The following is a 15,438-nucleotide window of genomic DNA, read 5'->3' as shown; positions in this document are numbered from 1 at the left end:
AACCCCCGTTTTATCACTGAGGTGAAAAAAAAAATCTCTGATTTACTATTCCCATCCCATTTTTAAAGTTTTAATTTTGAGACAGGGTCTCACTAAATTGCTGAGGCTGGCCTCAAACTTGAGAACCTACTGCTTCGGCTCCCCGATAACTGGGATTATAGATGCACACCAGCATGCCTGGTTACAGTGTGCAATCTTGCTGTAGGTTATTTAGGTGTTTCTCCTGCAGGTTTGAAGTAATGCCTGCTTTTAAACCCACAGTTTAAAAGTAAGTTGCTACAGAGCACTAATCCTTTTAAATGACAGAACAAGGATACACTTTTATTGTACTGTTGGTCAGCTTTTCATTGCTGTTACACAAATCCCCGACAAGCACAATTTAGATGAGGAAAACTTTATTTGAGGTTCACGATTTCAGAGGACTTAGTCCATGGTCTCCTAAGCCCATGACTCTGGGCCCACGTGAGGCACCATGGCAGTAGGACCTGGTGCTCAATATATGGCAGCCAGGAAGCAGGGAGAGTGGGCTAAGTCGACAGGGAAAAAATTATCAAACCCAAAGGCAGGTGACCCCAGTGACCTATTTTCTCTAGCCACACCTCATCTGCCTACACCTAACACTGAGTACAGTAGTCCTTTCAAATTATTAATTCACTGATTAGATTGCAGCTCTCACAATCTACCTGTGAACATTGTTCACCTGAGCTCATTGTTAATGAGCTTTTGGGGGACATCTCATATTCAAGCCATAAGAGACATTGAAATACAGCACTCCAAATCTCTGTTCTACTTTGACCTTGGGCACTTAAGCGGTGAAAGTCTTTAGTCATCCTCAATACTACACTTTTAACTGTTGCCAGAATAGAAAGAAAAGATAAAACCTATTTACTCACTCTATAAGGTTTCTACGACAATGTGGGTTTGTCATAAGGAAATTGATGTGCCCTAAAACTAACAATGTGACTTATTTCCTCCATGGTCTAAGACCTGAATATCTCAGGACTTTAAAGAATTCTCAGAAAAACAACTCTCCAAATTCCTGAACAATCACCTGGCCAAATTGGTAGACAAGAGTGGCAAATTCTAAGTGCAAAGATATTCATGCACACAGGATAATTCTACTATATATTTTAAGATTAAAATACATTCTCACAAAAATACCAAAATGATAAACCATGTATAGAATAACTGCCTCTAATCCAGAAGGGTTTTTAGAAGAAAATTAAAATGTAGGGCTGGGGCTGTAGCTCAGTGGCAGAGCTCTTGCTTGCCTAGCATGTGTGAGGCACAGATCCTCAACACCACATTAAAAAAAAAAAATAACATAACATAAAGGCATTTGTCCATCTTCACTACCAAAAGAATTTTTTTAAGTATTAAAATGTAGAATAAGATGAACAAACACACTGATAGGGACATGCTCTAAAGATAGGACAAAAATCGAGCCCACATAGCCCAGCAGGTTTTTGTTAGAGAATGTCTGTAAGCTGTTGGGCAAGTCAAGGAGCCTTTCTGTGACTTGCTTTCCTTGTTTGACCTTAGAGACCCACAGTTGTAGGTCCTAAGTAGTTGGTGATTGTTCTCAACCACTCCAGACTCAGCACCTGCCACTGGACACCTGGAAGGATAGGTCACACCTCTGAGCCCCCTGCAGGACTTCCTTGAGCCAACAGCACACCTGCACTCAGCATCTGATGCAGGTGCATCACATATTGTGGGAGCATAGGTCCTTGGCCAGGAGGTGGAATGGAGACCAACATGGAATGAACCAGCTGGGAACCAAGATAGGGTTCCATATCAGGGTGAGAAATGGAAAAGAAAACCAGGCTCTGCAAAATGAGGGTTTCCAGCTGTATGCTCTCATCTGTGAGGGAGTGGACAGGGGCCGAATTGGGAAAAAACTACAGAGCAGGTGAATTTGGGGGCACCGGCAGCAGACCCATGCTTTATCTCCAGTTGTCACTTATTGCTGTACGACTGGGACAACTTTCTGAGCACCGTTTCCTTGTCTAACAAAAGAGGGGACTAAGTGTGAAATCAAGCTCCATCTCTCTCCCAGAATCCCCCTCCAGACAAGGTTTACCAGTTAGGATGACAAAGGAGTGAGATTTACAAGGACCAGGTCCATGATCACAGAGCAAGAAAAGAGGGTGAATTTGTGACTGACCGACAATGAACGCACAATGGCTGTATATTTACATCTGTACATCAGCACATCCAGCACTTCATTCCTTCTTTAACTGATAATATTCCTTCATAGGGATAAAACCCATTTTGTTTGCCCATTCATCTACTGAGAGACATTGGAGTGGTTTTCCCTCTTTGGCTATGGTAAATCATGCAGCTGTGAGCATGTGTGTATGGATCCTTGTTGGGGTACTTGATTTCAGTTCTTTGGGAATATACACTGAATGGAATTGCTGGTTCATACGGGGAGTCTGTGTTTACTTGGTCAAGGAGCCAACAAACTGTTTTCCACCATTTTCCACTCCCACCAGTGATGTGAAGGGAGTTACAGGTTCTCCACATCTTTGCTGGGCTATGTGGGCTTGATTTTTGTCCTGTCTTTAGAGCATGTCCTTATCAGTGTGCTTGTTCATCTTATTCTACATTTTAATACTTAAAAAAATTCTTTTGGTAGTGAAGATGGACAAAAATGCATTTATTTTATTTTATTGATTTTGGTATCTTCCATCTCTTTTGTCTTAGCCATCATAAATGGGATGTGCTTTCTCAAGGTGGTTTGGGTTTGCGTCAAATTTGTCTCCCCCTTGCAGGGAAGTTGTCCACTCTGTCATACCAAATCAATTCTTGACTGTTTTCCCATTAACTTTAATTAACTTTTTCATTTTTCTAACATATAATCCATTTTCCAAACAAGCTGGTAAATATTCCCTTTTATTCGCAGGCTTGGACTCTATCTCGTAACATAATGTACATCCCTATGTACAGTTCTGTTGTTAAGATATGAATGTACAGGACTTTCTTATGTTTCTCTCTCTCTTTTTTTTTTTTTGGTCTAATTAGTTATACTTGAAAGCAGAATGCATTTTGATTCATGGTACACAAATGGAGCACAACTTTTCATTTCTCTGGTTGTACACTATGTAGAGTCCCACCATATGTGCAATCACATATGTACCTGGAGTAATGATATTCATCACATTCCACCATCTTTTCTGCCTCCAAACCCTTCTTCCCTCCCTCCTCTTTGCCCAATGAAAGTTCCTCTATTCTCCCTATGCCTCCCTACCATTATTAGCATCCACTTATCAGAGAGAACATTCAGCCTTTGTTTTTTGGAGATTGGACTACTTCATTTAACATGATGTTCTCCAACTCCATCCATTTTTAAAAATATTTATTTTTTAGTTGTAGTTGGACACAATATCTTTATTTAATTTATTTATATGTGGTGCTGAGGATCAAACCCAGGGCCTCCCATGTGCAAGAAGAGTGCTCTACCGCTGAGCCACAACCTCAGCCCTCCAACTCCATCCATTTACCTGCAAATGCCATATTTTTATTCTCTTTTATTGCTGAATAATATCTATTATATATATATATATATCTCACAGTTTCTTTATATATTAATCTGTTGAAGGGAATCTAGGTTGGTTCCACAGTTTAGCTATTGTGAATTGAGCTGCTATGAACATTGATGTGGCTGTGTCACTATAGTGTGCTGATTTTAAGTCCTTTGGGTATAGACCGAGGAATGGGATAGTTGAGTCAAATGGTGGTTCCATTCCAAGTTTTCTTAGGAATCTCCATACTGCTTTCCATAGTGGTTGCACCAATTTGCAGTGCCACCAGCAATGTATGAATGTACTTTTTCCCCCACATGTATGTGTTCCTACGTCCCTTCGTGGTCAATGGTCACTCGGCTACCTTGTGTGTGGGGGGAGTAGAGACGTGGAATCAACACACAGACTCCAGGAGCTGGTGAGAGAACTGGCTGGAGACCCGGTCGTCCAGTAGCTCAGTTTATTTTTGGAATGCACACAACTGTTATAGGGTTTGAGTGGGGTGTGCCTGTCAATCATACATAAGCAAGACAACATCCATAAGCCAATCATTTTCTGCCTAATGTAACCACACTGTGTGGAAACTCTAAATATTGCTGTTGTGGCAGAAAGCAATCTGGAAGGGTCTTTGGCCCTTACTGAGTCAGGGGTTTCATGCCCTGAAGCCCTCCTATCAGGCCTGAACGAATGTGGATGTTTCAAGCATTTCTGAGCTGCTCGTAGCTGCTAGCTGCGGCTGAAAGTTATTCCAACCCCACGTCCTTGCCAACACTTATTATTGCTTGTATTCTTTATAATTGCCATTCTGACTGGAGTGAGATGAAATCCTACATTAGTTTTGATTTGCATTTCTCTAATTACTAGAGATGTTGAACATTTTTCCATATATTTGTTGATTGATTGTATATCTTCTTCTGAGAAGTGTTTGGTCAACTCCTTAGCCCATTTATTGATTGGGTTGTTTATTTTTTTGGTGTTAAGTTTTTTTGAGTTCTTTATATATTCTGGAAATCAGTGCTCTATCTGATGTGCATGTAGTAAAGATGTTCTCCCCCTCAGTGGGCTTTCTCTTCACATTACTGATTGTTTCCCTTGCTGAGAAGAAGCTTTTTAATTTGAATTATCCTATTTATTAATTCTGGATTTCATTTCTTACACTTTAGGAGTTTGGTTAAGGAAGTCAGGACCTAATCTGACATGATGAAGATTTGGGCCTACTTTTCTTCTATTATGTGAAGGTCTCTGGTTTGATTCCTAGGTCCTTGATCTACTTGGTTGAGTTTTGTGCATGGAGTGAGATAGTGGTTTAATTTCATTTTGCTGCATATGGATTTCCAGTTTTCCCAGCACTATTTGTGGAAGAGGCTGTCTTTTCTCCAATGTATGTTTTTTCGTGCCTTTGTCTAGTATGAGATCACTGTATTTATGTGGGTTTATCTCTGTGTCTTCTATTCTGTACCATGGGTCTACATGTCTATTTTGGTGCCAATACCATGCCAATTTTGTTACTATAACTCTGTAGTATAGTTTAAGGCCTGGTATTGTGATGCCCCCTTCTTCACTCGGGCACTTTTATGATTGTTTAATGGCACTTAGTTTTATTTGTTTCTCTTACCTACAGTTGTCACATAGTTTCTATTCATGCCTCTACATTTTGCTGTAAGTATTTATATTTCAGATAATTTTCATATACTTTGCCAAATTCTCTCCAAAGGAATCCACTGATAAAATCATAAGACTGTAGTTTGTATCTCTTGAGCAAAACTAATATTTGTCTAAGTGATCTCAAAAAGATTTGTAAAGTGGATGTAAGCTTTTGAACTTCAGTTAGCCAGCTTCCTAAGCCTGGATTCTAAATTTGATTGGACTTGCCTCATGTGGGAAATGGACATATTTTCCTTAGGTTTAAGTAAAAATCAAACAATGGAGAATTAGATTGGTTGGAATCTATTATCCCTGCAGAATGTTGTCTGATTGCTGTGTAGTCACCTACTTTTCCTAGCTATAGCAGCCTTACCGCTGTCAAAGAGCAGCAGCAGATTTAAGACTACCACTCCATTTATATGCTTTGTAAAGAAGAAATCAAGAAAAATGACATGTCACTTAGTAGACTTAAAAGTATTTTCACGCCTGGAAAACTCATCCTGAACAAGAGACACAGCACACATGCACGGTTGCAGACATGAAGTCCCAGCAGCTCACCCCACTAAGAGTACAATGTGAAAACAGAACTATTTCTAACATACCTCATTTTGTCCACTAGCATCATAAAATACTGGTTTGCATATATTTGCACACAATAACAGATATCTTCTAGCCCTTCTCAGTGAGATAATTTGGGCTGATTGATAGGTAACACTTGAAAAATAAAGCAATTCTAAATCCAAAAATCTTTCATTAATTTCCAATAATGATTTAAAATCAGAATGTGCTAGGGACAGTGGTTTGGATCTGCAGTGTCCCCTAAGGCCCATGTATTGGAGGCTTGGTCGCCAGCTTGTAGTGCTACTGGGAGGTGATGAAATCTTTAGAAGGTGGGATCTAGTGTTAGGAGGTGGTCAAGTCAATGAGGGTGTGCCCTTGAGGAGAGGTTGGAACATGGGCCCCTTCCTGTTTCTCTCTTTCCTTCTTGACTGCCATGAGGTCAACAGACCTCCTATGCTTTATGTTCTAACCATGAGATTCTGGGCACCCACAGGCCTTCAGCAACAGGACAAGCAACCCGAGACTGAAACCTCTGGGATCATGAGCCAAAATAAACCTTTCCTCCTTCTAAGTGGATTATTTCAGTATTTTGCCACAAAAGACTGACCAATACATTAGGTTATGCCATGGAAACATCTCAGACATCTCAGTGACTTCAAACGAGAAAGGTATTGTCCTGCACACTGTATGTCCTCAGTGGATGTGCAGGCAGCCTGTCATTGGGTCCTGGAGGCACACAGGCTGGTGAAATGGCCGCCATCTCCAAGCTAGGTAGTGGTTACACCAGAGAGAAAAGAGGGCTTTCTGTGCGTTTCATATTAGAAACACTATGTACTAAAGCTAAGAAAGATGTTATTGACTCTATAGCTGGGAAATATAGACTGCTGGAGCACAGAGAGGGGAGGAGAATACTTGGTGGAGAGTTTGGGATTTCCCCCTATATGCTAGCCCATGCCTTTTATATATACAATCATGTCAGTCCTTGAATTTCCCTTGAATTTACCATGACCTAAAACATTAACCCAGGGGCTGGGGTTGTGGCTCAGCGGTAGAGCGCTTCCCTCGCACGTGCAGGGCCCTGGGTTAGATCTTCAGCACCACATACAAAAATAAACAAGTGAGGCTGGGGATGTGGCTCAAGCGGTAGCGCGCGCGCCTGGCATGCGTACAGCCTGGGTTCGATCCTCAGCACCACATACAAACAAAGATGTTGTGTCCACCGAGAACTAAAATAAATCAATAAATAAATTCTCTCTCTCTCTCTCTCTCTCTCTCTCTCTCTCTCTCTCTCTCTCCCTCTCCTCTCTCTAAAAAAATAAATAAACAAGTGAAATAAGGGTGTTGTGTCCAACTACAACTAAAAAATAAATATTAAATAAATAAAATATTAACACAGACTTGAATAAAACTGTCATCATTTTGTAGATAACCACATCGATCATCAGGCCATGTAGTCTGATACCGTGTGCCCTATCCATGGATATATTACTTACCCAGTACTTTTTTTTGGGGGGGGGCAGGGATGGAATCCAGGGGCACTTGGCCCCTGAGCCACATTCCCATCCCTTTTTTTGAGATGATCCACGGACTCCCAGAAAGTGTTGACACTCTGCAAAGACTGTGAACATGCATAGAATTTTCTATGATTTTATGTCTTCATAAGGACTCTTTGAGTCAAGGATACCTAAATGCAGTGTGTATTCCCAGGGCAGATTTCAGAAAACAGTGGCCAATGGCACTTAGCAGATTAGATTTGCTAAACTGAGTGTTTCCTTTTAGGGTTTTCAAGTGATAATTCAGTGTGCGTGGGTTCTTTTGTACATACTGAGCTCCTTCTTGGGAGGTCATGTCATTTCTGCCCTCCCCCTTCTTCCTTGCCATACTCCTTAATCTCCCACTGCACTGAACTCTGAAATGGAAATGCCCAGAGGTTGGGTATCTAACATGTGTTGTGTTGACAACGGAGAGAAGAACCCGGGTCTAGACAGAAGTGAAAAAGGGGTCAGAGACCCGTAGGGTAGTTTGGCAAAGTGGACAGAGTTTGGATCAGTAGCAGCAGAGACCCTCTCCTCTAGAACTCTAGGACAGGTGCACACACCAGTCTGACAGTTGCAGGTGTTTTCCTTCAAACTAGTTGCCAGGTTGGAATAAGCGATGACATCAGAGGCTTCCAACCTTCCTGATTGGAAGGGACAGACTCTGTGGACCACTGGCAGTGCAGTGGGCAACAGTTTGTCCTCAGAACTGTTCCTCACCTGATTTCTCCTGTTTGGAGAAGAGCGAACAGACTCCTATTCAACCAAATTCTGGAAGAAGACTTTGCCTTAGTAAGAATCTAGGTTTTGTAGAAAGAAGACAGAGTATGGGAGAACTTATGGCGGATCAAGAAATCTCCCAGTCTGGGCAATCGCCTTCCCAGCCGAGCACCTCAGAATCCCACCTGGAGGTGGTGGTAGATGATGAGGTCCCAAGTCCATCAGGTGAGGGAGCTAGAGTGAGAACTGATTTGACATGATGACTGGTGAGGAGGAAGGAAGGGGTAGAGAAGCCAGGAAAGGTAGACCAAGGAGCCCACTTTTGAAGTTTGAAGTTCCTTGCCATGGGACAAGGTAGTCCACATGGATGGAAATCTGTAGAGAAAGGAGTTGGGTTAGAAGATGAGATCTAAGTTCAGGAAGTGGGTAGAGGGGATGTAAAAAGGGTCACTCCCCCCATGAGAGAAAGTATCCATAATGAGGAAGAGTTTTGAGGAACAGGGAGATGGGACAATGATACGGAGAATCAGGGGCACATGTTTATCAGCAAAGGGGAGAGGCTGAACAGTAGCTCAGAAGGCAACAGTTGAAGGTCTGGGGTGTGGGAGGTGAACTGGGATCAGAGGATGAAAGGATGAGTTCCAAATTCAGGAGCTTGACTCTGCTTCCTTTACTCAGCTCTGTGGGTAAAACCCTGCCTCCCCTGTCGGAAGAGGGAGTGGACCTCAGAATCTGAGGGAGACTCGGAGGATGATTTCCCAGGGATTTTTGATTCTGCACTCTGGGTAGAATCTGGACTCCTGCCTGAGACCACTGGCATAAAGAGAAAGAGAGAGTCCTCCACTGAATCTGAGCATGAGCTGGAGGATCTGGAAAGTGGGCTAAATCACCCCTGGGATGTGGAGTCACTGTGTGACCACAAAATAAAACTCAAAAAACAGCGCATGGACTTGGTGCAACCAGAACACCATGAGGTTTTCAACCGGCTTCTAGGTAGGGAGACACCCAGGTAGCGCCCTCCAATCCTTTCTTTACACAAAGAAGGAACTTACAGCCTCTGCACTTTTCCATAGAGCCCTGCTATCCCTGAGATCCCCATTCCTGGAGGACTCTGTGAAACTCTTAGATGATGGATGATTACATTACACCTGAAAAATGACCCTGCTTGGGATCACAGAGCTTGGTTTCAATTGTCCTCACTGATTGCAGACATTGTGGCTGTAATACATTTCATCCTCCCTGAGAGGTGGTTAACAGGACCATGTTCACGCTGTTGTAACTATCTAATGAGAAATGACTTAATAACTCTGGTTGTAACGTGGTGTATTTTGGGGGGATGATGGGCCCCCACAGTTTACTAGAAGCTCTTACTCATACAGATACCTTTCTGTTACACAAACCCTCACTCAGTTCTTTCCCTGGTGGGGGGTCTCAGGTCTAAGCAACTTTCCCAGGAATGTTCCTGATCTCTTCCTAGCCACCTCTATTGGGCAACAATCCCACACCTTCTCCAAGGGAGGTCCTGTTCTCCTCTCTGCCCTCTATCTCCCATTGAAGCCTCTTCTGGTTCCTAACTAACATCACTGTTCTGCTCACAGAGGATCCTGTTGTCAAAAGATTCCTGGCCTGGGACAAGAACCTGAGGGTGTCTGACAAGGTGAGGTTGTTCTCCAGTGGGCAGTGTTACTGCTCCAGCACAGCCTGGATGAGGAGGGATTTCTGGCCCATGGTCCTTCCCTCTGCCTCCACGTAGAGCCAACAAAATGTGCCAAGTCCTGGCTCCTTTGTGGCTTGTCACATCTCCCTTCAGGACCTAGCAGTTTCCTGCAGAGAGGACAGGTGGACCTTGCTTCTTCTTGGGGTGCTTTGGGCTTCAAGCCCAAGTCCACAGTCTTGCATGGCTACCCCCTTTTACTTATTGTCACCTGAGGTTCTGAGCTCCTCTCCTCTTTGCACTTCTTGGGACGCCCCATTCTCCAGCTTACCCAAGACCCTCCTCACCCAGCTCACCTACATGCCTTTCCTCAAAAGATCCCATTAGAGCTGATCCTACAGTACACACTAAGCCTCCTCTTCCCCCGACTGCTCAGACTGTCACAGGTCCTTCCCCAAACCAGCAGGTCTCCTTACTTGGCGACCTTCTCTCAGGGGCACTCTTCACCCCAGACTCCCATTCCTCTGTCCCCTCTTTCCTCCTCTTCCAGGATGTGACCTCTCTCTCTGTGTTTTTCCTCTCTCTCCATCAGTACCTCCTGGCTATGGTCATAGCTTATTTTAGCCGAGCTGGCCTCTTCTCCTGGCAGTACCGACGAATCCACTTCTTTCTGGCCCTGTGAGTATTTGGTCTCCTTCATCAATCAGGACTCACTACCTGGGAGGGTAGGAGGGGAGCAGAGGGGCACTAACCTTTCTTTTACTTTTAGCCTCTTTGTCCTGTTTGCTCCGTGTACACGAGATCACAGCACTGCAGTATAGTTTGTTTTTCTTTTCCACACTTCCCTAGTCAAAGCAAACACACATGCTCCCCAAAGGCCAGTTGTTAAAGAGTCAAGGAAACCAAGGAAACCTAAAGCCCACCTGAGTGGAGTGGAGGAAAGCATGGGCACCTCCTGTCCCTGGCAGAGAGACTGGAGGTGCAGCCACATCTGACTGCTCTTCCTTCCTGTATCTATACCAACATTGCTCTGTTTTCTGCCTCTGGATTTCCAAGACAGATGCCCAATTCCCAGCCTGGCACAGGTCCAGTGTAGGGTGGTCCCCTCTGGTTCTTCATACAGGAGTCTTCTCACATTTGTGGCTCTTTCTACACACCCCCTGAAAATCCTTCCAAGATGGGTCCAACCACCCCTTAGGCCTCTCCCACAACTGTGTTGCTCAGTGCTTTCTAGAAAAAGATTGGAGTCCTTCAGAAGGTGTGTGTCTGGCAGAGTCCTCTGGACCAAGGTGTGGTCCTCCGTAACAATTAATAGGGCTGGTGCAGTCTTGTCTGAAGATGGTCCTCTGGGAGTCCATTTTGGGAAGCTGACTCCAAGGGGAGGTCCTTCTTGGTTGTGCCTCTAAAGAGCAACCTGGTTTCTTTCCCCAGCTACCTGGCCAATGACATGGAGGAGGACAACCAGGCTCCTAAACAAGGCATCTTTCATTTCCTCTACGGGACGAGCTATGCCCAGCGTCCCCTGTTCCACAAACTGCGCTATCAGTTCATCTGCTCCATGGGCTGGAACACTCGGGTTTCCAGGGAGGAGTGTGAGGAGGTGGGTGGTGCTGTGTGTGCTTGTGGGGGGAGAGGGATGGGCTGACTGGAGAGACAGGAAGGTGGGTGGCTGCAGGTGGGCTCTGGGGAGGAGAAAGCTGTGGAGGTTATGCACGGAGGGAAGGACTTCCCAGCCACTCTTCAGTTTTGTTTTTTTGGTTAGTGAACCAAAACGTGTATCTCAATTTACTGTATAACATTTAACAAAAACTTCGTGAATTATGTATATCTTATTTACCAGATATACATAAGTGATTCAATAAAAGAAAGTCCCAATTCAAGAAAATGAATTTCATATCTGAAGAAAAAGTAAAGTATATTAAAAATGTAAAGCCAAGTCCAATTTCTATGCAATAAGGGAAGTATAGTTTTAGCAGATTTAAGTGACTTTTTTCAGTATAAATTCCAGGAGATTTAAGAGATTTTTAGACATATATCTTTGGTCTTTAATATATATTTATGTATAGATACATCTAACAATTATAAATTATGATTTATTTTAAAGGAAGTGGATAAATGAGATGAAAGAAATCTTTATACCAGATTAAAATTATTCACAAAGTGTAACATTTTATGGTGAAATATTTTTTTCATTTGTAGAATATTTGGACAATTAATTAATACCTTGGAGCTAAGTAGAATTAGTTTAATTATTTGTCTCAAACTCTGGGATGAGCTCTTTTGTTTTAAACAAAAACCATCCAAAACTATGTATATGCCAGGCTTGTAATTATGTAGAAACTGTACTAGGGTTTCAATGGTTAAAGATGCATCTAGCCATGTAACTAAGTTGTTTTGATGGACCCAAGCAGAAACATCACTAACATTAAACCATTATTCTACTCAAATCAGAGGCAATGATAAAGCTTGTCTCTTAATAAATACAACTTTTAAAATTTTATTAGATGGGACACGCAAAGGATTGTATCTGCCAAAGCATTTACAAAATTTTCTACACAGCTAGCATAATTTACTTATCTAATATAAAATAGGAACGTTTATTCAATTTGTATTTGAAAGAAAGCTGAAAATATGATGTCCCATGCCTTATATTATATATAATATGTCCTCATAAGTATCGTCCCTGTTAGTAATAGCTGATATAATGTTGTGATATCCATATATGGCTACTTCATTTGTCACCAGGCTAAATAAATCTAATCATTACACCTCGCTATGTCACCTCCTTTGTAGCTGACAGAACTTAGTTAATAGAATCAAGCCTCTCAACATTGTAGTTTCAGATATTTGTAGACTGTTGAATCACGGTGACTAGAAAGTCCAAATCAAGGTGAAGTAATTTTAAGGAATGGGAAAATAAATTAACCATAACTTCAAAACCCTCAATATCCTATAAAGTCATCAGCTTTGGTGGGGGCTCTTTTCCTTTCCAGATTCAAGCTTATGATCCGGAGCTCTGGGTGTGGGGCCGAGATCGCGCCCTCCTTGCCTAGAAGTCCTGGAACTGTGGAGGCCTGAGGGGAGGGACAAAACTCTGCATCCCTGGCTTGATGACAGACAGAGTCAGTGATTGTCTATTCAGGATGCTCGAGGACCTAACTTCTTGATCCAGTCCTGTCCACCTCCACCCACAGCCACCCTCTGCAGATGGTGAAACAGCCTGAATCTCCAAGTCAGCTTCATGGTCTCAAACCCCAACCACACAGATGACCCCCTAGAGGTGTGCTGGGTGCTCTGAGGCTACTCAGCCAGACCTGAGAGAGAACAGTTTATCACACAGGATGTGTAAAAATCCTTAACCCACAGCAATTGGGCCCCATTCAGCTTTGATGAATGGTTGATATTGGTCTAAAGTTAATATCCTTTAGCCATGAATCTCTCTCTCCTCCTGTAAATTCTGTTTTTACCTCTCCTTTTAATTCATCTTGGGTCACTTATCCCTTAAGGATACCAAGCGTGGAGATGATTTTTTTATAGGATTGTCACAATTTTAGTAAATACAAGAAATGTCATTTATTTTGAACTATGTTTATTTTAAAGATAGATATTGTTTGGAAAATTGTTTTTCCTTATTAGTTTTATGATGAGTGTTATAGTAGGTTTATGTTCATAAACATTTCTTTGGAATTTTTAATCTTTTATCTATTTTATCTACTACTTTTATATCTCAGTGCTATTACCCCATAGTCTTATAAATATAAAGATTTTATTTGATGTTCCATCATCATAATTGTGAAAATTGAGCTGCTGTTATTTAACTTGCCTTGACATGTTTTTCTGTCATTTTAAAGTATGTATTGTAGGAGACCACATGTGCTATGTGCTTTTGTTTTGTGCTATGTGGTTTGGAAGAGCGTAGCACGGTGCATTGTGTGGAAACTGAATAAAGTTGAAAATCTTCTTACATTAATGATTTATATGATCATGTCATTCTGCATTGTTTGGTTTTTGTCAAATGATACTGTTGTTTAACAGGGTTGTTGTTAATTGACCAAATTTCTTACCTGTGGAGGAAAACAATTAATTTTCATCTTGGAAAACAACAGAGAAGGTTGCAGAACTTTCTAACTAGAGACTGGAAGCAGGAAGCACAGGGAGGAAGGACATCGAGAGAGACAACACAGGAAGAGTGAAAGAAAATTCTAGGAGAGCTGTATAACAATCTTAAATGCAAAATCAAGGAGATGCCTTCCTGGTAATGGTCCAAGGATAGGGACACACAGGGAATGGTAGACTTTGATACTGGAGTCACAATGGGAATCTTTTCCAGAACCTGTTTCCAGTTTTACATAACAGAAGGAAATCCAAAGGATCTTGTTGAAATAGAAACTTGTGAAGGGAAATGAAGGTACTAGAGTAAGTTGTGAGAAGAATGAGATGATAGGAAGAGCTCGAGCTGGTAAATAGATAGGCACAGAGAGGAAAGGGCTAACAGTGTGGGCACAGAATGACTGCAGACAAGCATCTTGGGAGATGGGAGCTTCATAGAATATAGGAGCAGCTATGGAAAGAAGCAGATGAAGCAAAGTATCAGCAAGAAGAAAAACAAAGCTAAAGACAGGTTGCAACAGGGCTGGGGATATAGCTCAGTTGGTAGAGTGCTTGCCTTGCATACACAAGGCCCTGGGTTCAATCCCCAGCACCATTAAGAGAGAGAGAGAGAGAGAGAGAGAGAGAGAGAGAGAAGTGGCAACAGAGTGAGGTGGCAACAGAGTTAGTGATGAGATGTGATGTGGGGTTAGAGAGGCAAGTGGAGATGATGTGAAGAGGCTGCGAAGTACCAACATGGAATGAGCTTAAGGCTGGTTGAATGTGTTAAAAGAGGAATGGTGGCTGGATGAGTGGAGCAACTGAAGAGGTAAAATTCCATGAAGGAAGAAGTCATTAAAGACAGAGACTGTGCAATGCAATTCTGACGCTTATCAATTGTATGGAGCATAGGTTGAGGGTCCCCTCTATGCTGCCCTGTCTTCAGAAACCAGCTGTAAGCTCTGGGATTCCCAGACCACTCGCACTTCTAATCAATGGTGCATAATTGGGGATTCCCATGATCCTATTTTGTATAACTCTCTATAACATCTCACTGAGGTTAGGAGAGCATAAATCCTACATTTATTGTTTTGTCGTTTTGTCTTGTCAAAAAGGACACAAATTGGCACCAGCTAAAAGAGGCACATGGCTGGAGATGAGCTTCCCAGGTTGGTCGTATACATCCAATGACCTACTGTATAATTCTCTATAGTTTATCACTGAGGTTAGGAGAGCACAATCCTATAATTACTGATTTGTCATGTAAAAAAAGGACACAAATTGGGACCAGCTAATAGAAAAGGCACATGGCTGGAGGTCTAGGAGGGTCTGAATGAAAGCTGTCATGTCCTCAGGATGCAGCATCTTCACAGGATATGGGTGTACATGACCTACCTAGGAAGCTGACCTTGGTTTCAGTGTCCTGAGTTCTTACAGGAATTTCACTAAGCATTTGGTAGGAGTGGGATGAGCAGAGCAATAAATCAGACTCAGGTCCTGCCCTGTGGGTACTTACTATAGAGTGGGGGTGAGTGTCCAGGAAAGAAGACAAGGGAAGGGGTGTAGATAGAGACTGGGGAAATCATGACATCAACCACACAGCGTGGGGGTGGCACCAGACAGCGTCAGGGTCTCCAGACTGGTTTTGTGTTCCTGATCACTCTACCATGCGGCCTCCGCAACGGTTTCATTAATGAGGTTCTAGGCA

The 15,438-nt window shown here is 42.6% G+C and overlaps 1 protein-coding gene across 1 annotated transcript; it reads left to right on the top strand.

Moving 5' to 3' along the window:
* Nucleotides 1-8,106: 8,106 nt before the first annotated feature.
* On the top strand, nt 8,107-13,620 carry LOC144367622 (speedy protein E4-like). The gene is made up of 6 exons (XM_078024704.1): nt 8,107-8,212; nt 8,666-8,980; nt 9,586-9,644; nt 10,234-10,319; nt 11,073-11,241; nt 12,635-13,620. The coding sequence occupies exons 1-6, from the start codon at nt 8,107-8,109 to the stop codon at nt 12,692-12,694; spliced, it is 795 nt and encodes a 264-aa protein (XP_077880830.1). The 3' UTR covers nt 12,695-13,620.
* Nucleotides 13,621-15,438: the final 1,818 nt, after the last annotated feature.

Source organism: Ictidomys tridecemlineatus, chromosome 10 (assembly GCF_052094955.1).
Source record: "Ictidomys tridecemlineatus isolate mIctTri1 chromosome 10, mIctTri1.hap1, whole genome shotgun sequence".
In the NCBI taxonomy this organism is placed as follows: Eukaryota; Metazoa; Chordata; class Mammalia; order Rodentia; family Sciuridae; genus Ictidomys; species Ictidomys tridecemlineatus.
This window is presented reverse-complemented; position numbering and strand designations above follow the sequence as displayed.

Coding starts and splice junctions, on each gene's coding strand:
- LOC144367622 (XM_078024704.1), top strand. CDS start 8,107: ATGGCGGATCAAGAAATCTCCCAGTCTGGGCAATCGCCTTCCCAGCCG. Junction 9,645..10,233: donor ACCTGAGGGTGTCTGACAAG/GTGAGGTTGTTC, acceptor TCTCTCCATCAG/TACCTCCTGGCTATGGTCAT. Junction 10,320..11,072: donor ATCCACTTCTTTCTGGCCCT/GTGAGTATTTGG, acceptor TTCTTTCCCCAG/CTACCTGGCCAATGACATGG.